The following is a 21,776-nucleotide window of genomic DNA, read 5'->3' as shown; positions in this document are numbered from 1 at the left end:
ATGCTAATATTTTGAGAAGGACCTGTATTTCTGAAACCACAACCTGAGTGAGTTATTGGCTCTCTGGTGATTAATCTCTGTGTGCTTCTGCTCATCTGACCAAGAGGCTGGAATATAAGAGAAAACTTCAAATATCGATCAAAGCAACTCATGCATGTAAGGTAAAGAAGATATTTGTAGCAATAAACCTGCTTACCTTTTTATGCACTGAATACACATGGAGAGTGTGACTTTCAGATTGAAAACATTCGATTCAATAGGAAGTGAATCTACTCCACAGACTCCTCATAATTAAACAGATAAAAACACAGATCCAGCCATATTATGCATGGATTATTTTAATTACTATTATTCTGGGTTTTGAACCGCAGTAACATACCTGCTAGCTGATTCAATTATAAGTTGAATATAATTTAAATTCAATTGCTGATTCAAATATGATTTGAATCAGTAGTTGGTGATCTGTCATGAGTGATCAGATCTCAGTTAGCTGCTTTACATACAAATAAACACGAGAGACGAGACACAGAGGGCTATCAACTGAGCAATCAACAGGACCTCAACTGATCTGCTGATGTTCCTCTGACATCCCAGATGCATTCACTCACTTGAACTTTATTCTTATTCATATACAACACAACTGAGTGCAGTCTTTTGGAGTTTTTTTGCTGCAAACTTTTTATAAGCTTTATGAGCTTTAATTTGTAGCATATCAGTTGCTATTAGAAGTAAAGGAGAATGAATGATGCAGGTGTTCACAGAGCTCAGCATCACTGCACAGACACTAAAGACTAGAGATTTAAACTCCTTAAACAGCAGTAGAACAGCTCCACATACCTTTATAGCACTATTGAGAGATATGTGCTTGACATCAGACATTTCACAATACATCACAGATTTTTGACAGAAAGTGGCTTGATTTTTCGTTGAGCCTGTATGAAGCTACACAAGCTCACAAGGGATGTTGCATCAAAGTGAAGCGGGTTTCCCCTGCCTGAAAGAGGACAAAGGGACCGCAGCATCATACGCCTTCCTGCGTGCACGTCCAGGTAGAACTGCCTGCCGCATCGTGTTAGCAAACAGCGCAGTCAGATTCAGTTTATTATTCAAATTGGATAAAAGGTTTTTCTATCTAAGGAAACCCAGCAGATTGCATCCAGTCAGTGACTTGTAGCATTCACTCCTCCTGGATGAGCATGTAGAGACAGTGGACAGTCACTGGCGTTGACTTTGCAGCAATCCCTCATACTGAGCATGCATGTAGCGACAGTGGAGAGGAAAAACTCCCTTTAAACAGGAAGAAATCTCCAGCAGAACCAGGCTCAGTGTGAGCGGCCATCTGCCACGACCGACTGGGGGTTTGAGAGAAAGAACAGAGCAGAGACACAAAGAGAACAAAGAAGCACTGACCCAGGAGTCCTTTCTATTGGAAGGAAAAGTGAAACATTAATAGTTGTAGCTCCTTTACTGGCTTCATAAAGGAAAGAAAGCCAGCTAAGCAGATTAACTCTGAGACAGTTTTTAAGTCAACAGTATGAAGGAGAGCACATTCACAGCAGTCTCAGTTGCAGATATGGAGAATAGCTGTAGCTGCTAGTCCCTTCGGGACGTTTTCTCAGTGCGGTTCACGTCAGAGGTGGTGTTTTGGGCAGAGAAGATTAGTTTAGCATGAAATAATCTGATTAATGTTTATTTCCGGACATTTGCTTTTGGTTGTATTCAGAAACTCAGCTTTCTAAGTGCTAGCAGACTAGCTGCTCAGCTAATGTGAACAGACGCTTCATTGAAGCTAATGATGTGTTGTGTTTTAAAGTTAAGACAAACTTTATTTAATGGGTGGTTTGAAACAGATTTTTAATCTGATATTTAATCTGATATTTAATTAAATATTAAATAATATGCTCTTGCATCTTATACTGCTCTGTATTTACTCTCACTCACTTAAAACTGTGCACATATATTTATATTATATTGTAGATATGTTTATACTGTTTAATTTGTATTGTATTGCACCGACTACGCCAAAACAAATTCCTTGTATGTCCAAAAACGTACTTGGCAATAAAGCTTTTCTGATTTCTGATTTCTGATATTAACATAATAATAATTATAACATGGCCTCCCTAAGTGAGCTTAAACCTGTTTTAGATTTGATTTGCTAGAGAGAATGATAAACAAATCTCATCACACTCATTAGGTTTATTGGCTATAGTGTCTGTTTCCCTTTGTGTTTTATAACGTGTGTGTCTCAATAGTCTGTCCTGATTAAATAAAGTATACATTTAAAAATAAAATAAAACATTTAGTTACCAGCAACCACCAGCATTTAAAGTCTAATCAGAAACAAATTACAATGTTATCCAGAAGAAGCAAAGTGAAGTATTTTGAAGATCAGGATCAAGCCAGTCCTTTCTGCTTGCCTGCTCCTAACTATATGTCCCCCTCCTGCTCCCTCCCTCCTTCCTCCCCCATTCTGTTCCCACACTCACAGCTTGCTGTTGTTCAGGCCCGCTCCGACGAAGCTGGGACTAACTGGCTGAGGTGGCCAATAGCTGGTTCCAACGTTTGTTTCACCCTCAGGGCAATTCCTCCGCAGCCTCCACCTCCCAGTACATCATGTCAACTACATCAAGTATCTGGAACATTTTAGTGTACACTGACAAGCTGTTTACGTAGTTATTGTCACCAACTTCATCAAATCCAAAAAAGGGACAGGGTTACAACACCATAAGTACAGTACAAAATTGTTACTGTTTCATTTAAATTTCTCAAACAGATTTAATCCAGATAGTTTGGGAATTTTAAATGGTTACAATTTGTAAAAAGCAAATAAAGTTTTAAACTGTTCCTAAAGTAAGAAATCTGCTCCATTATGTCGACAAAATTTGACTTTATGACTTTATGGTCATACAGAAGGAAAGGACGATGTCACACAACGTGATTGTGAACAACAGCTATCAAGCAGTGTCCGACAATGTGCATTTAAAAAGCCTTGATAAGAAATATAAGTCAAATCAGGAAAAGATATTGCAGCACAGTCTGTGTCTTCGGATTTGATGACATTTTGATGACGTGTGAACACACAGATTCACGTAGTTGGTACATTATTCCTCACTCGGCAAGGCTGGCAATAATTTGCATGGAGAACAAAGTCATTTTTACAACAATTATTTAACATTTTCTCCACATTGATATAAAAAAGTGCAAACTATCTATTTTAGTGAGTAGGTCACATTCAACCAAAGGTTTGCATGATCTGAGAGGAGACTACATTTATTTGTTTTGGCCATCTGGCCGCATTTTGGCTCAGCCTGAGTCACTCATAGTGAGGTTGATTACTGATTACTGGGTGGTGGACACTGCTGAGTAATCAGACATGAGTGTCTTGGTCAAAATGTGTGTAAAGCCACAAATTACAGCATAACTGAGACTCAGCATTTTACCCCAAAAAAACAAAATAAGTACAAGCGGAACAGTGGGGATCTTTATTAGCATTAGGTCCATTAAAGTTCATAGTATTTTCCTTTTTGGAGTCATCCTGTCCTGATGCTTTTTGCTACTCTGGTTCTAACCAGTCAGTTCTTCACTGGCTTTTCAATCTGCCCTGAATAGCTCCTGAAAAGGACCCCCATTCCCATTTTCCTTCCTTTGTCCCACTGTTTTTTATTCCAGATTCTTCACACTTCCTCGTGTCTCGCTTTGTGCTGCACATTATATAAGAAGGTTGCACAACTCTGGCTGGTCAGTAAGGAAAACTAATCACACTGGTTGGCTAACTAATAAAAACCCTCCAACTGTTTTCAAAGAGTATAAAATCATGATATAACATTGTATCATTTCTTTCTTTTCTTTCAAATTTGAAAGTTTAAGATCCTAAGCCACAGACTTTTAGCCTTAGTTATTTGTATTTTTATATGTAATTAGCACATTCATTTTGAACTTTTTAATGATGCATTTGAACAGTTAATTTATTCAGGCTGGAATAATGATGCAACAACAACTTCAATGAATTTTAACAACAAGACTGGGCAAGTTAGATTTTTATCACAGATTGTCTTAAATCCTCAAAATTACACTGGTACAAAAACAGTATGTAGATTCTGGCTCAATTTTTAACACCCCTACTTAGCGGAATTGATTGAAATCTTGTTTCATACCGTGAATCTAATTTTAAAGCATACTCGTAATTTTTCTATAGGGGTTAAGGTCTGGGCAATTCCTTAGGATTAATATTGTGCATTTCCTAATCAGTTTTGATGTGTGTTTAGGATCATTGTCCAGTTGGGACACCCAATCTGTCCAGGTTCAAACCATCTGACCCAAAGTGTCACCCTCAGTTGTAAGCATGTTTCTTTACTTGGTCAGAATCAGTAAAAGCTGGCCAAGAAAGAAGCATCTTCTCCAAAATCGACACCTTCAAGCATGACAAAAAATGTAAACGTTTTCTGAAACAAAAAGGACAATGTTTTATGATCAGAATAGACAAAACATTATCTGTTTGGTCACAGTGACAAGAACGATGTTTGGAGGTAGTCAACATGAGGCTTTAAAACCTAAGAACATTGTACCAACTGTCAAACATGGTGGTGGCAACATTATGCAGTGGGGTTGTTTCCTTACCAGTGGTACTGAAGCTTTTTCACAAATGGATGGAACGATGAAAAAGGGAGATTACCACCAAATTCCTCAATCTAGCCTCAAATGATCAGCTAGCTAGATAGTTGAACCTTGAACAGATCTGGTTCTTCCAGCAAGACAATGATCCACCACACAAATCAAAACTGGTGCATATTAAGGTTCTGCTGTGGTGTCTGATAATGCTCAAGGCCTCGGGTTTGGCTTGGAGCACATTCCTTAGCCAGACGCTTACACTGAGAGTGTTCAAAAAAGGTGTGGTATGGATCCCTGAACATGCATAGGAACAGTCTGAAGCTACAGGCTGAGGGAGCCATATATGGGGAAGAGTGTGTGTGCTCTCTGAAGGTTTATAAGAGGGGGCTGTAAGCATAGTTCTTTGGGAATCCTATATTAGGCAAGACTTCTCCCAGATCGATGCATAGATCTGAAGTTTCAATATGGGCCTGATCAAAATAAAATACTCAGATGTTGAACCAAGCCTGTGTCGAGTGTGTTTTGAAGATGCGGCGAATTGCTGAGTGACCTATGAAAGTACACTTCATGGCCAACCTCAACTCTATTAAAAATCTCTGCCTAACAGCCGGATCCATGGCAGGACAACAACCAGTTTAAATTTAACGATTCTGTCAAAAATGTGGTCAAATATCTAACTATGTTGGGACATTGCTGATGGAAAAAAAAGCCAGTGGTTTCCCTGCAACATGCTAAAGCACAATTTACCAGCCATTTGTGAGGTTGTGTGTATATATTCGATATTACCCTCTTTGGATAAGAATAAATCCCTAATTCAAATGTGTGCACCTGTTTCTTTTCTTATTAGCGCTGTTTATTAGACACATGTCTACTGAATGAAACATTTGCCTTAGTTAATGTATTTTTGAGCTTAATATCAAAGGATAAACATATTTTTTAAGAATTGTGACACATGGGGGCCTTGTTTTGGTTCAATCTGTGTGGGAGAATGTTAAAAATGTAATTTAAAAACATTATTAATAAAACTATTTGGTCAGGGTAGAATTCATCTGTACTCCCAGACAGGCGCCTCTTCCTTTCTGAAAGCTTTGGGTTATTTGATCTCTCAGCAGACTCTGTCTATATTTACCTCTATGCAGCTTTATAACAGGGTTTTAACTTAAAAGTTAGGTAACAATTACCAAGAAGCTGCTCCATGGCAACAAAAGATTATGAGCTTAACCTGCACCTATACTAACAGGAACTGCCTGTGCAGGCACTGTGTTGGGGGATTTGTGCAGCTGTACTCTCCACAGTGGCCACAGGAGGCGCTCTGACCTTTTGACCCTGTCTCAATCAGTAATCCTGTTAGAACTGGCTGTCTGACTGCAGGGGCACAGTGGGGGATGAGTAATTGACAGAGATTCCTCTGAGTGAAGGTGCAGAATGTCCCGACCGGATAATTGCAGTTAGTGAACAGTACAGATGGTACAAATGCTTTGTAGCTGCATCTGTGTATGTGTTTACAAATGTGTTGGTAAATGCACGTTTGTCCTAGGAGGATGTCACATGGATTATTCATTGCACGATGCATGCAACGAGATCCAAACCCAGTTAAAGGTGCTTAGACAAAAAGAACCCGTCAAAGAAGGGTTAAATTTGGTGTTTATGTCACAAAGACATTTTCACCTTAAATAATTGTGCAGGTGAATTTTAATATTGTTTTAATAAAGATTTATAGCATTTTTATCTCTTTATACCTCTTTCTTTTGAGTTTTGGAGGGGAAAAACATATCTTAGTTTTTGTCATTGTTGCATTATGATCCGATGCTGGTCATTCCGGTCCATTTGTCATTTCATACTTTTGTAATTTTGGTGTTTCTGTCCGCAACATTTTCATGAAAGGAACTTTGTAGATGCTTTGACAAACATTGATTAAATGTAATTTTCTACAATCTACTCGTAGTCTCGAGTAAAGAAATTAGGTTCTATGACCCCAATAAATAATTTCTACCAGCAGGAGCAGGAGTTTTCTAATAGTTGTTTTAGTTTGGTCAGGGGTCATAATTTGTCGTATTTAATCTGAATTAGATGGCTTAAACAGGAATCAGAACCACAGTTAATGGAAATAGTTTGTAAAACAAAATGTTCAGAATGCAACATACAGTCAATCATACAAAGATTTAAGAAATTTTATGATTGTCTTTATAGTTTATCAGAATACTTACAGTTGGAACCAAAAGTTGATATAAACTGCATTAAAAGACAGAGCCTCTTTTCTCACTGTATGAATTTAAATCAAGAAAACAAAACAAGAAAAAAACTGAGAACTTCTGAATATAAATTTTTTTTTTATTCTTTGAACTTTTTTCTCTTTCATTATTCTGACATTCAGCAAATAGAAAACATTTTGATGAATAAAACTGAGATTAAACAGGGAGTTAATGATTTAATGTCTAACAGTGAGGAGAAAAAGGTTAAAGATTTTTTTAAACAGTATGTATGTAAATATCTGTTTTCAACTGTAACTACCAAGTGAAAACAAACTGATGCACTAGGGTTAGGTACAGCTGACCAGTTGAAAATAGTTGTTTATGGGTACGCAAAGGCACATGATTATTTAATGGCACTATGAACTGGTGATGAGATGATGTGATCTAGTCCCAGGATGAACAGTGTTATTAGTTTCCCTACCAAACTGTGTTTTATTGGGCTCAGCAGCACAAAAATATCTTCTAAAGAATGCAAGAAACCCAGTTTAAGCAAAGGAGATCCTTTAAATGTATGGAAGATTTACATGCATGTGACTCAAATTGAACAAATTACTCTTTACAGTAGATCTATAAATTAAAACATGCACTTTTCCAAACAATCAATGGATTATAGAAGCAACAATGCGGAGACTAATGTGTCCTTTGGATAAAAGAAAGTGGAAACTATATGAGGAAATCCCTGCAGCAAGTCTGAAGATGTGTCAGTTTTGCATTAAAATCTTTCCCTGCCATGTTTTGTTTTAATTTACCTGTGTGTTTGTTTAGCATTTTGTAAACATAAGATATTTTGGTAGAACTGGAGCTTTTATTAAAATGTGATGCCATGTCCACTTTAGAAACACAGTTGTTTTTTACTTGAGTTTGGTTTTGTTGTTTTGCTTTAGTAGTCCCGACGTCTCAGCTAATACAGGATGGTGATGACGTTGATGTTGTGTTTGTCTGCATCAGTAAATACAACATGACTTTCTAACACCATCGTCTTACAAACTGACTTCATTTTGGACTCTCTGACACGTATACCTGCTTCCAACTTATGGCACAGACATTACTCTGGCTTCAGGGACTCTAGAACAAAATGGGACATTTCAAAAAAACTTACAGAGACATTTATTGAGTTTGTTCTAACTTTTCTATCAGTGCAAGGTGGAAATAACGGTTAGTTGAAAGTCCAAAAACAACCTAGAAGGGTAAAAGTCCTTCAACACATAATTCGTTTCCTAGGCTTTTATAGCTCAGTTTGTGCATGATAGTTCAGGCTGTTGGATCTGCTCTTTGGTCTCATTATACAGACTAACTGTAAATAAGTAGTTTGCATTTCAATCAAGACTTTGTGGATGCCATTGTTTTGCGGTTGCTAATTTGATTTTACTGTAATATTCTCGATTTTGGTCAACACAGTCCCAAACCTCGGGTATTTACTTATTTCATTGGATTTTGTCCTCGTTGTTTTCTGTCTCCCTCCATTGTGCATCACATCAGCATGTTGTGCAACTGTGCCGGTGAATTTAACATGGTTCACAATCATGTGGATTAAGTGAAGCATTGAAGTTATTGTGCTTTTAATTGGAGAATCATTTCAGGACTTGTGTTAACTGTTTTCTGCAACATCTTCAATTAATTTAGGATATTCACAAATACGGAAGTTATTACAGCATTCTTCACTCATAAACAATATGTTTTGTATTGTAAATATTAGCAATCTTTTTAAAAAACCTATGCAGATTTGATGCATGATTTATTTTGGTTTTCTGGCTTCCTTCCAGCCTTTGTCATGAAGGATGAAGGAGCTACTGACCATGTTCCCTAAACTGAATCCAGCCAACCTAGGGATGAAGATCGTTTCAGCTGCTTATTGGTGAGATGTCTTGAAATGATGAATATCTTAGTATCTTGATATAACGTTTTAAAGTTATTCATAAAACAGATTTTTCTGAAAGGAAACCTGATCTCATATGGTTTTATGAATCCTGCACCTTTGTAAATATTTACACATAGCTGCGCTCAAGTCCCATCAGAAATGTTATTAATGATACCTACTTAAAACAACCGGATTCAGTTTTTTCTTGTGCGGTTACATTCAACTAATAAACTTTGTGGCATAAAGCAAAACAAAAATGTGTACAGACACTGTTTCATTCTAACATGTGGAGTCTTTATTAGGTTCAATAATTGTCTGCCCGTAAAACACAGCAGGCGATGCACATGAAAAAAATAAAAACTTACAAAATGGAGTAAAGGGTGGACATTTTTGCAGAATGAAACAAATAAAAAGCAATTTTTTGGTGACGGACGGTTTCTGCAGGGTTGGCTTCCTCGCCTTCACAGTCCGCTGTCACTCTGCAACGGGACAAAAGTCACATGTTTATTTTTGCTCTTGACAGGAAGGAAGTTCACTTTTCAGCCTGAGAGCTGTTAATAAATGCAAGCATGGTGTCAATGTGTAGACCTTTGATGGTGCAGTTCAGTCATGAATGTGGTGACAGGTCATGATCATGTCACTGCTGTGGGACACCACTATGTGGCACTAATGTCAGTGAAAGCTGACGGGTTACTGTTAATGTTGAAGCTGCGTGAACAGGTGACATCTGAATGTGGTCAATATTCGACTTTATTTTCACCTATCTGTTCAAAATTACTTATTTGGTGGCATGGAAAGACAACTTCACAATAAAGTAAAATTTTTTGTCAATATTTAAAATAATACAAATTTAAATTTGACAATTTGAGTCATATTACTGAATTTGACAATTGTGTTTTCATCAATAAAAGGGCCTTTTCAAAATATACAGCAATTCCATGCAACAACAGATCCTCCAACAAAAACACCCTTATTTGTTTGTTTATACCAATATATGACCCACACCACCGTCATTTTAGGGTTGCATGTTTTTCAGTTTGTGACCCATAAAACAACCCATGAAGAGAGTCATGATAAAAACTGTCCCAGGCTGAAGTCTAAAAACTTTGCTTTAAGATCAACTGAATAATACCATAGTGACAATCAGACAAAATGACAATTTAATATATTTCAAAATTTATAACTACAGTATTTTTTATCAAAGCTTACATGAAGAAAACAAGCCATGAGCTGTAGAGTAGTGGAGCAGGCGCCCCGTATATGGAGGCTTGTCCTTAACACAGCCGTCTCGGGTTTGATTACTGGACTCGAGACATTTGGTGAGGTGATTACATTATTAGTTATTATAAAAGATATAAAAGATATGAACATTAAGTTATAACGGTCAAGGTATTTGCAGGCTGCAGCCAGTGTTGCCAGACTGGGCAGGTGGTGTTGATGTCTGGTGTAGTCCACATAATTCGTCTGAAATTAAACGTTTTAAGATCTCAGTAACCAAAATTTCAACCGCACAAATCAGTACAAATGAAGCACTAAAAAAGTAGACTCGTCTGGTTTGTTTTGGAGCAAAGTGGGGGAATGGTGACCTCTAAAGGATCTAAAATATTATCTTTTATATCTCAGAAACCATAACAGCACAAACAAAGCACTATACTCAGCTTTGTGAAGCTTATGGTTGCAAAATTGCAGGGTTAGGGGCAAATAATTGTCATGTTTAGGGCTAAACGAAGTTATGCTGTTTTTTAATAGCGCTATTTTTGGGGCACAAAACACAAAATTTCCCATATTTGGAAACATATTCAGGAGTCACAGTTTGTGCTTGAGGAAACTACCCAGTAAGTTTTTTTGTCAGGGGACAGCAACACCAATGTTTTAAGCTAATACTGTAATCCAGGGGCTGCACGGTGCCACAGTTGGTAGTACTGTTGCCTTGTAGCAAGAAGGTCCTGGGTTCGAGTCCTAGTCTGGGGTCTTTCTGCATGGAGTTTGCATGTTCTCCCTGTGCATGCGTGGGTTCTCATTGGGTACTACGGCTTCCTCCCACAGTCAAAAAATAATGACTGTTAGGTTAATTGGTCTCTCTAAATTACCCTTAGGTGTGAATGAGTGTGTGCTTGGTTGTTTGTCCTGTATGTCTCTGTGTTGATCTGCGATGTGTTGGCAACCTGTCCAGGGTGTACCCTGCCTCTCACCCATAGACTGCTGGAGATAAGCACCAGCTCCCCCGTGACCCACTATAGAATAAGCGGTATAGAAGATGGATGAATATTGTAATCCTTTGTTATTTATTACCACTTGCTACTGAAGTATTTTACCAGTGCTTGTCAATTTATTCATCTTAGTATTTAGGTAATTTTGATGAACATAAAGATAAATTATCACAATTAATATCAAGTATAATTCATAAGCTAAAGTCCTTCCAGCGTGTCCTCTGCCTTCTCCTCGTGGGACGTGCCTGGAATACTTCCTGAGGGAGGCATTAAGGGAGCATCCGAAACAGATGCCCGAGCCACCTTAGCTGATTCCTCTCGATGTGGAGGAGCAGCTGCTCTACTCCAAGCTCCTCACCCTATCTCTAAGGGAGTGCCCGGCCACCCTACGGAGGAAGCTCATTTCAGCCGCATGTATCCGAGATCTCGTTCTTTCCTTCATGACCCAAAGTTCATGGTCATAGGTGAGGGTAGGAATGTAGACCGACCGGTAAATCAAGTCCTTCACCTTTCAGCTCAGTTCTCTCTTTCTCAAATTGACCAGCGCAGCATCCACCTTACTGCTCCATTCTCCCCTCACATGTGAACAAGACTCCGAAATACTTGAACTCTTCAACTTGATTCAGGAGCTCCCCTCCAACCTGAAGAGGACAAGCAACCCTTTTCTGGTCAAGAAACATGGCCTCGGACTTGGAGAAGCTGATCCTCATCCCTGCCGCTTCGTATTAGGCTGCGAACCGCCCCAGTATATGCTGTACAGGGGTTGGACAATGAAACTGAAACACCTGGTTTTAGACCACAATAATTTATTAGTATAGTGTAGGGCCTCCTTTTGTGGCCAATACAGCGTCAATTCGTCTTGGGAATGACATATACAAGTCCTGCACAGAGGTCAGAGGAATTTTAAGCCATTCTTCTTGCAGGATAGTGGCCAGGTCACTACGTGATACTGGTGGAGGAAAAGGTTTCCTGACTCGCTCCTCCAAAACACCCCAAAGTGGCTCAATAATATTTAGATCTGGTGACTGTGCAGGCCATGGGAGATGTTCAACTTCACTTTCATGTTCATCAAACCAATCTTTCACCAGTCTTGCTGTGTGTATTGGTGCATTGTCATTCTGATACACGGCAACGCCTTCAGGATACAATGTTTGAACCATTGGATGCAGATGGTCCTCAAGAATGGTTCGGTAGTCCTTGGCAGTGACACGCCCATCTAGCACAAGTATTGGGCCTAGGGAATGCCATGATATGGCAGCCCAAACCATCACTGATCCACCCCCATGCTTCACTCTGGGCATGCAACAGTCTGGGTGGTACTCTTCTTTGGGGCTTCTCCACACCGTAACTCTCCCGGATGTGCGGAAAACAGTAAAGGTGGACTCATCAGAGAACAATACATGTTTCACATTGTCCACAGCCCAAGATTTGCGCTCCTTGCACCATTGAAACCGATGTTTGGCATTGGCATGAGTGACCAAAGGTTTGGCTATAGCAGCCCGGCCGTGTATATTGACCCTGTGGAGCTCCCGACGGACAGTTCTGGTGGAAACAGGAGAGTTGAGGTGCACATTTAATTCTGCCGTGATTTGGGCAGCCGTGGTTTTATGTTTTTTGGATACAATCCGGGTTAGCACCCGAACATCCCTTTCAGACACCTTCCTCTTATGTCCACAGTTAATCCTGTTGGATGTGGTTCGTCCTTCTTGGTGGTATGCTGACATTACCCTGGATACCGTGGCTCTTGATACATCACAAAGACTTGCTGTCTTGGTCACAGATGCGCCAGCAAGACGTGCACCAACAATTTGTCCTCTTGAACTCTGGTATGTCACCCATAATGTTGTGTGCATTTCAATATTTTGAGCAAAACTGTACTCTTACCCTGCTAATTGAACCTTCACACTCTGCTCTTACTGGTGCAATGTGCAATCAATGAAGACTGGCTACCAGGCTGGTCCAATTTAGCCATGAAACCTCCCACACTAAAATGACAGGTGTGTCAGTTTCATTGTCCAACCCCTGTAGGTCTTGGCTAGAGGGGGCCAACAGGACCACGTCATCTGCAAGAAGGAGAGACAAAATCCTCTGGTACCCAAACCAGACCCACTCCGGCCCTTGGTTGTGCCAAGAAATTCTGTCCAGGACCAGTGACCCAGAACAGGTCTAACTTAACGCCAGCGATGCAAACCAAACTATTGCTCCACTTGTACAGACCGGATGGCCCCTAATAAAGTACTCCTGTGGCGCCCCCCACTGGGCAAAACAATGGACACAGACCAATTGCTTCTTCAGGTTCACAAACTCCCATGAACCCTCGAGCATTTTGTAGAGTTGGTGTAGAGCTCTCAAACATCTGTATGTATTAAAATTTTCATTTGTTCAGATCTGCATCAGAGGTCTGCTGACAAGCTTTGCTTGCTCAATAAAAAAATAAAATTGGACCATAGATTAAATTGCATTGTTTCTTGCCTGACATTCAGTTCTGTTGGTTTTTTGTGAAGTTTGCTGTGAACTAATTTATTTATATAGGTTTTTATTTACTAGAACTTTAACAGATCTTCATCAGACTAATCTGAGAGGATGAAGGATTGTGCATACTTTCAGAAATCTCTGCAGTACTGTTGTTTTAGCTGTTCAGTGTAAATTACAGCAATGAATGTAAGCAGTTCAGGTGACCTTTTCCTGTTTAGTGAATCAACAGTTGCTAAAATCCCCTTACAGCCATTTTACTGACTTCCTTTCACACACACACACACACACACACACACACACACACACACACACACACACACACACACACACACACACACACAGACAGACACACACACTGAATTAGTACAGATTTAAAACTCATAAATCTTTTTTTCTTTCGTTTTCTTGTTTCCCTACATTGCAGATTTAATAAGAACTCGAAACTCTAATCATAACAGTAACAAAGAAACACAGTAGCTTTGCTGACTCACTGTTACAAATAAATGAATTGGTGAAAAGTGTGTTATGGCTCCTTTTAAGCCTTTTATCATCTCTGATACTAAGAAATATTTTTTAGTAATAAGGATTTGGCAAAGAATTCATTAACTCTCCTTAAACCCTATACAACACTGTTGTTTCTGTGCAGATTTGACCTACATCATTGCTGCTTCGACAGTCACCGCAGATGCATCCCATGAGGCCGTTGATCACCTGGATGGCACAGAGCACAACCTGCAGCAAGCCCATTCCCAGCAGTATGGAGAACAACACGATGTGCCACAGTACCATATCTTTAGGGTAATTGCAGATTGACCACAGGGTCTGGTTTACAAGGTAGCTGCCGTTATACCTGTGAAACAGAAAATCTGATGGTTATTCAGGATATAAAACACTGATGGCAGAATGCGCTCAGTAACAGGCGAGGTTTGGTATAAGGAGAGAAAGGCAGAAGGGATTAAGCTAGAGAAAAATGTTTTACAAGGACCTTAATGAAATAGGGATAAAACAATGCAAGAGAAATGTATAAAAAAAAAAAACCAGAATAATAATGGGGAATGCTCCTAAAGATAAAAAGTAACATTGGGCCGCATTAACATGTCAACAATACAGTAATCAAAGACATTTGTTTGCCATATTTCCATATCCCAGAGGAGCTAAATCTCCCACTCAAATCATCACCAAAATATAAGGGTTTATGTGGAGGAAAAAATAATAACTTAGCAGGCCTGAAAATAATTTCATAAATTGTTTCAGTCTACATTTTACACAAGTGACAATGTTAGCTAGTTCAACGGTATTCATCCGACACCACTCAGAGTGTTACTGTAGAAAACAAAACATTTGCTATACCTACAGTATCTACAAGTGTTCCCCAAGGCCCTAATTTAGCCCCCCATTTATTTTGTTCTTCACTAAATGAGTTGGGACAGGGTCAACTGCAATGAAAATACATTTAAATACTAATACTATTGACGCAAGAGTATCCTCTTTAATTTAAGTATTGTCGTAGAAGTGCAGAGAAAATCACTCATTTAGATACTTTTATATCTGGTTACATATACAAATTGTTTATTGCTGCTTGTATTGATCATTTGCCAAAAAGGTTTAGACCTAAACAGTTTTTTTTTATTTTTTTATTTGAAAATCCACAGAAAAAAAACCCCAATGTATCAAATTCTCTACTATAAAGAAATAGTTTATATGCTCATCCATTGCATTTGTCCTTTGTCTGTACTCATCTGTTAATTTTGCATAACTTTAAGCCTTTATTACTGTATTTTTGTCCCAGGCTGTAAACCTTGTTAGTGCTTCAAAGTTGGAGATTCTGTTTGGATGGACTTGTGTTTGGTTTGAGTATACTCTGTATTCTTCAGCATCCCAGGATGTAATTTAGGAGCACAACAAGTAGTAGGAACCTGACTGCAGCTCATTTATGGCCAGCTACCAGGATTCTTAACAGTTAGACCAAAGTCCAGTACTCTGCACACTGATAACACTGAAAGTCAATATTTCCATGAGAGACACAAATTTACAAATGAATAATTTTTATTATTTCACAACAAGTCATAAAATAACAAATTACATTTTCCTGAGGTGTATCTTGCACATTTTTAAAATTGGTCCTTAGACAGTAAAGGCTAAAAGGGCAGTAAATAAAGATAATTCCAATACAGATTTTGTTATCAGTTTATCATTGAATCATCTGTTCTGGTCTTTCAGTCAGTGTTTAATTTCTTGTATTTATGTTCCTCGTGAGAACCCACACAATTATTAGCAAATCGGGTAAATGTGTAAAAGACCTTAAAATGAATTGTTCTTTTATTGCAGTTGCCTTATCTAATACAAAACATAGTCTGACTTTTTGGTATCCCTGGGGTCATCCTGCCAGCAAGACAGCACTTAGTCTTCTCTTATAACATTACATATGGTTGGAACATAAAAAGAGACTGATCTTTGACCTTTTCTCTTTGCACAGTCTCCCTAGATTGCCCAGAGTCCTAGGTCTTTGCTTAGGCTCTCCTCTCTTCAGTAGACCTCAGCTCATTCTGAGATTCTGCTGCTGCAATAAATCAAGGATTCATTTTAACACAAACGAGCACTAATAGCAAACTACAGCAGTCTTGTCTCCATTTATCTAATCAATGTAGATCATGACTTGTAATCAGAAAGAATCAGTTCTTGTTTTTCATGTCGCCCCTCTAGGACTGAGGGAAATACTGGGTCACTGTGTGCACTGAGAAGAATCCTGTGCTGGCTAAGCCAGAAACAAAGAAAGAGGAAATTGGAGTTTTCAGGAGGAAGCACAAGTGGAGGCTGAATCTGAACATCCCTCCATGACTTATGTAATAAAGTTACCTCCCTCCCTGGAAACAGTTACCTTTGAAACAGCTGGCAGCCTCTCTTTGTATTTACAACAGTTTTCATCTGCTGATCAGGTGGGTTAAATCATACTTGCTTACGAAATTCACCATTGCTGCCAGTGACGTTATTACTGGGTGTGTTTAATTAACTCACACTTTATTGGCCTGAGGGCCTTCAGGGACGCTGAGATAAATGGCAACAAGACTGTGCTTTTATGTTCCACATTTGTGGAAAAAGAGATGTTGTGGGCCAACAATTTAATCAAAATATAGCTTGTTTTGGATTTTTGAGGACGTCTTAAATAGAATTTGGTCGTTTAAAAAAGAAAGAGTTGCCTAAGTCTGCCTCCTGCTGGATCTTAGCATTATTGCATTCATAACTTCTTCACTAAAGAAACTGAAGCTGTTCTCTTTCTGATAACAGCAATATAACCAATCAGACCACTGAGATTAAAGAACAAGGAAGAACTGCAAACGGAAATATGTATTTATGACTCCTGAAGGTCCCAAAGTTTCAGCCTGGGTTGATGTTGCAGCCGACATCGTTGTTAATGCAGGTGAGACAACAGCATAGTGGGGGTGAGGACACTCACGTGCTCGTGTCCTCAAAGGGGTATTTCCATTCTCCATTAACCTGGCACTTAGGTCCAACTGCCAACCCGGCAGAGGCCACACAGATGCAGTAGATCGACCCAGCAAGACCGAGGGCAGAGCAGAAGACTGAGTTTATCATCTGAAAGAGACATGAGATATTTCATTTTTTAGCAGATTTGAAAGGTTTTTTTTTTCTGTACACTCATGAACTTTTTCTTTTCCTGTCTAAAACCTGTGTTTTACATGAATGCCTGGAACAACACAACTCACATTCAGCCAGGTCTCTTTACAGGAACGACTTCACATTATTGTAAAACCGAGAATCGGGTTTCCTCATACTGTCAAAATTCAAAGTGCACCCTTTCACCCTTCTAGGGCTTTATAGATCAGAATACAATAAAACCAATCTGGTCTTTACCAGGTTCTAAAAATATTTTAAATCTAACCTGAACTATCGAAAATTAACCTCACTCTTTACAGTCATTTGTATTTAAAGAAAAAGGAAGCCCAGACAGAAATGTGTGTTAAAAAACTAAGCTCACCATTTCTGCTCATGTAAGAAGGAATGTAACAGGGAGAACCCCTTAATGCAAAAGCATTGATTAACTGATCATCATCTGTGTGTCCACCTTTATAAAAGCAGGTTGCCATCAAGCATATACACGCGTTTTAACATAATCTCAAGAAGGAAAGATAAGCCATTGTTGCAACTCATCAGTCTGGGAATGGTAACAAAACCAGTCAGTCAGTCATTTTCTACCACTTATTCCATAGTGGGTCACAGGGAAGCTGGTGCTTATCTCCAGCAGTCTATGGGCAAGAGGCAGGGTACACCCTGGACTGGTCACCAGTCCATCGCAGGACAACACACAAACAACTAAGCACACACTCATTCATACACCGAAGGGCAATTTAGAGAGACCAGTTAACCTAACAGGCCTGTCTTTGGACTGTGGGAGGAAGCTGGAGTACCCAGTGAGAACCCACACATGCACAGGGAGAACATGCAAACTCCATGCAGAAAGACCCCTGGCCAGGAATCGAACCCAGGACCTTCTTGCTGCAAGGCAACAGTGCTACCAACTGCGCCACCATGCAGCCCAGTAACAAAACCACTTTCAAATTATTTCAAGTCCATTAATGTACAATGAGAAAGAGTATTCAGTAGAAAACATGTAAGACAGCTGCCAATCTTATTAAGTCAGATCATGAAACTGTTAAAGAAGCTGCAGAAACACAAAGAGCTCCATCTCAGACTTTACAGAACTGTAGAGTCCTTTGGACAGATGAGATCAGATGATTGGCCATAAAACACGATCCTGAGTACCTTGAAAACCAAACACAGCATTTTAGCACAAAAACCTCATAGCAACTGTCAGGCACAGTGGTGGCGAGGTGGTGAATTGGGCTTGATTTGCAAACAAAAGACCAGTTCTCATGCCAGTCATTGAGTCTGCCATTAATTATGTTGTATGTAAGAGTATTCTATAGTCAAATATAAGGTCATCTGTCCAACTGCTGAATTTTGCCTCAAACTAGATCATCTACAGGATATCATCAACAGGTGATCTCAAACACCCCAGTGGATTGTTACTAAATGTGGTTCTTCAAGCTATTATTCTTAATTTTTTACACCCAGTTTTTTCATTTTGGCTCTGTTGTTGAATAAATAACGGAAAATGTACTTTCTTTGTCTGATGACTACATAATTTTTTAGGAAAGATTTATTTCACTAAGATTAGTTGGTTTAGTCTTCTATGGTTTGATATCAGTATTTACAGGGGTTTCAGTTTTCAAAACATATTCGAGAAACCATGAATAGTGTAAACCTAAAGAAGTTAAGCTGAAAAACAGAAAGTTCTGTCCTGTTTTAGGCTGCTGCTTAACTTCAGACTGAATGGCACCAGAACTTTATTTAAGAGTGTAATTCATGATGAATAAGTAGATGTGATGTAAAATATCAGCTAAACAGAATCGGTTCTTCAAAATAGATTCAGTAAAATATTATAATCTAACAAAATTACGTGAAAAGTGCAAATAACTGGTAAAGTATACCGTTAAGGATGTAACTGCAAGCTTCTTGGTTGTAAATATGCTGTGTAATACCAACAAACTTCATTATCAGACCAATCCCCACAATCACATCTACGTTGAATCTCCTTCAAATGACTCAACTCACCCTGCAGCGATTGCCACAGCAGCCTTGTCCACAGCAACCCTTGCCCCCTGCCCTGATTGCCGAAAAGCTCGGGCACAGCATCTGTAAAGGTACAAAGACAAAAGGCCGTCGTTTTTATCAAATAAAAGATGGGATCTTTGAGGAAATAAGATGTCAAGTGTGTCTTGGAAACTCTAAATATATTTTAGATGTGTATACTTTTGTTGCCTCCTCTCACCGTGGACTAAAAAGCTAAACTGCACATATTCAAAGTTCTGTTTTATGATTAAAAATGTATCTTTCGGATTAGGTTTAGCTCACAGGAAAGACTCAATATTCACTTGCAATGGTAAAGGCTATAGTTCATGTCAACATCAAGCAGGTCTCAGTAAATGCTTAAGACGCTGTCTTATTATCTCTCTAAGCAAATATTTGTAAATCCTGAAGCGAGTTTTACCCAACTGGGGTCTGAGATATAGACATAGTTAGAGGTGGGAAAGGAACTTCCTGGTATTTATTTCAGGTGTATTATCACATGGAAAAAAATCTCCTACATACGTCAAAGGTGGCCCTCATTGCTTTGCTTAGATTAAATATTTATGAATTATCAATGTAACATCTAAATGTTGAACAGTATCCCCATTTATGTGTGTATTTTGTTTTTTACCAGACGTGGAGGAGCTCAAACATGGTTTTCTATAAGCAGATACATAACTAAATATCAGCCGATTCTCACTAATACCAAGCCTCAAAGAGACAGCTGGTGGCTCCTCATTCTCCCTGCAGTGGTTTTAGTAACACGTGCCTTAAACAACTTTACATAAACTAATCTTTATGTTCAAGTTTTCAACGACTAAAGGAACAATTTTTCAAAGTTGTGGTCATAATCTAATGCTTTAGGTTTGGAGACAGTCAACTATCATCTCATACCGGAAGTCAAGCACAGCGGTGGGTGTGAGGATTTGTTTTGGATCGCTATACCTTGCACTCTATGAGCTTCCCATGAACTCCTCTGTATTGTACTTTAATAGTCAAATGTAATCTGTCCAGGTGAAAAACAACCACCAGATGGAAGTTCACAGATGCACTCAGTGTGTTCAGGTTCCTTCAATAATGTCTAATATTTAACAGGATTGAAATGTTCCTTTTTTAATTCATTTCAAATAACGATTTCCTCTGTAGGTGTGATTATTTTAGTTTTTAAAACAATCTCATTTACTTCTATACAGTTTGAACGATGTACAAAGCTTGCAGTACCACTTTACCATCCAACATCCAACAGAAGGTTATTCTGTGACAATGAGGGGCCACACAGACAGGGGGCCATGGGGGAAATACTCTGACTGAGGAGCACAGGGAAGAAATTTATATTTCTGCTTGTGGAATCCATCTGGAATGGTCTAAATGATTACATTTAGGGTGGTGCATTATATTATATTATATTATATTATATTATATTATATTATATTATATTATATTATATTATATTATATTATATTATATTATAATGTGAAAAAAGTTTCCAAATTTCTGTTGCTTTGGCATGTTGAAATGTAAAGCATGTTGAAATGAATCTGAACTAAATTACAAAGTTTAAATACAATATTCACAATTCATTTTTGTCTTTCTTTTATACAAAACCGTAAAAGCTGTAATCTCTTTGTTTTGTTGAACATAAACTGTAGTCTCTTTGAACACAAATAAGGAATGTTGGGTTTTGGTGCAGGACTTTTAGACACTGAACCTGTAATGTTTAATACAGGGATGTTACAAATCTTAGAGGTTTTGTATTTTAATTTCAACCGTAAAGCAACTTTTGCTTCTAACTAAATTCAGCAAAATAAATATAAGAATGTCCATATCTAACAATTTTGAGCTACAATAAATTGCACTGGCATTTGAAAACATTTTTATTTGAAATTTGGCTTGAAATAATCCTTCATGAGTAGCTCATCTGAACCTCTATTTTCTGTTCTTTATGTTTGTTTGTTCAAATACTTTTATGTTTTTGTATTAGGATATTTGACAGTATTAGGAATAAATTAATTAAGGTTTTCCTCTAATAAAACCTAAATGTAGCAATGATCAGAAAGGTTTTTAAAGAACATTACTTCGAGTTAAAAAGAAAATAAGTAAGAAACAGAAATGAATGACTAATTTATCTTCTACTTATAGGAATAATGCTTCAATATTCTATAAGGCTCCTCAATAAAACTCCATAAAAGCTGAAATTTTGAATTTACAAGTTTACACAAGGCATTTAAGACCCAATAAAGAAAAACTTAACAACAATATAAAAAAAAACATCATATCACTACTTACAAAGAGGCCTCCCCCGAGTAACCCCCCCAAGAGCCAGACCTGCAGGGAGATATTGCCACTCTGCAGTCTCTGGCCATCAGGGAAGAAGAGCAGCAGATTGGAGATCATGCAGATGAAGGCCGACGGGAGCAATATCAGGCCCACCAGGCGGGCACACTTTCCAGTACAGCACATCCTGGCAGATTAATTTTCCGTTTGTCCCTCGGTCTAACAATGTGTCTGCTCTCCCTTCGCTGATCACCTCTTGGAGCTGAAAACCAGTGAAGGAAAAGTGACGAAACTATAAAAGGCTGTGAACTAGAGAGGAGATCACCGCTGACTCTGACGAGGTGAAAGTCAAACACAGTGACGGTTACAGCAGGAAGGAGAGAGGGAACAAAGGCCAAGAGTCGGTGTGGCTGCCCCTGCCTAATCAGATACTTTAACCTTTTAGTT

General features: G+C 38.6%; 1 protein-coding gene across 1 annotated transcript; it reads right to left on the bottom strand.

Moving 5' to 3' along the window:
- Positions 1-8,993: 8,993 nt before the first annotated feature.
- tm4sf5 (transmembrane 4 L six family member 5) lies at positions 8,994-21,685 on the bottom strand. Its single transcript, XM_047386466.1, has 5 exons — positions 21,342-21,685; positions 19,041-19,121; positions 16,861-17,000; positions 14,064-14,256; positions 8,994-9,200 (listed from the first exon to the last, which is right to left on the bottom strand). The coding sequence occupies exons 1-5, from the start codon at positions 21,513-21,515 to the stop codon at positions 9,183-9,185; spliced, it is 606 nt and encodes a 201-aa protein (XP_047242422.1). The 5' UTR covers positions 21,516-21,685; the 3' UTR covers positions 8,994-9,182.
- Positions 21,686-21,776: the final 91 nt, after the last annotated feature.

Source organism: Girardinichthys multiradiatus, chromosome 14, assembly GCF_021462225.1.
Source record: "Girardinichthys multiradiatus isolate DD_20200921_A chromosome 14, DD_fGirMul_XY1, whole genome shotgun sequence".
NCBI lineage: Eukaryota > Metazoa > Chordata > Actinopteri > Cyprinodontiformes > Goodeidae > Girardinichthys > Girardinichthys multiradiatus.
The sequence above is the reverse complement of the archived record's forward strand: the minus strand, read 5'-3'. Positions and strand labels throughout refer to the sequence as shown.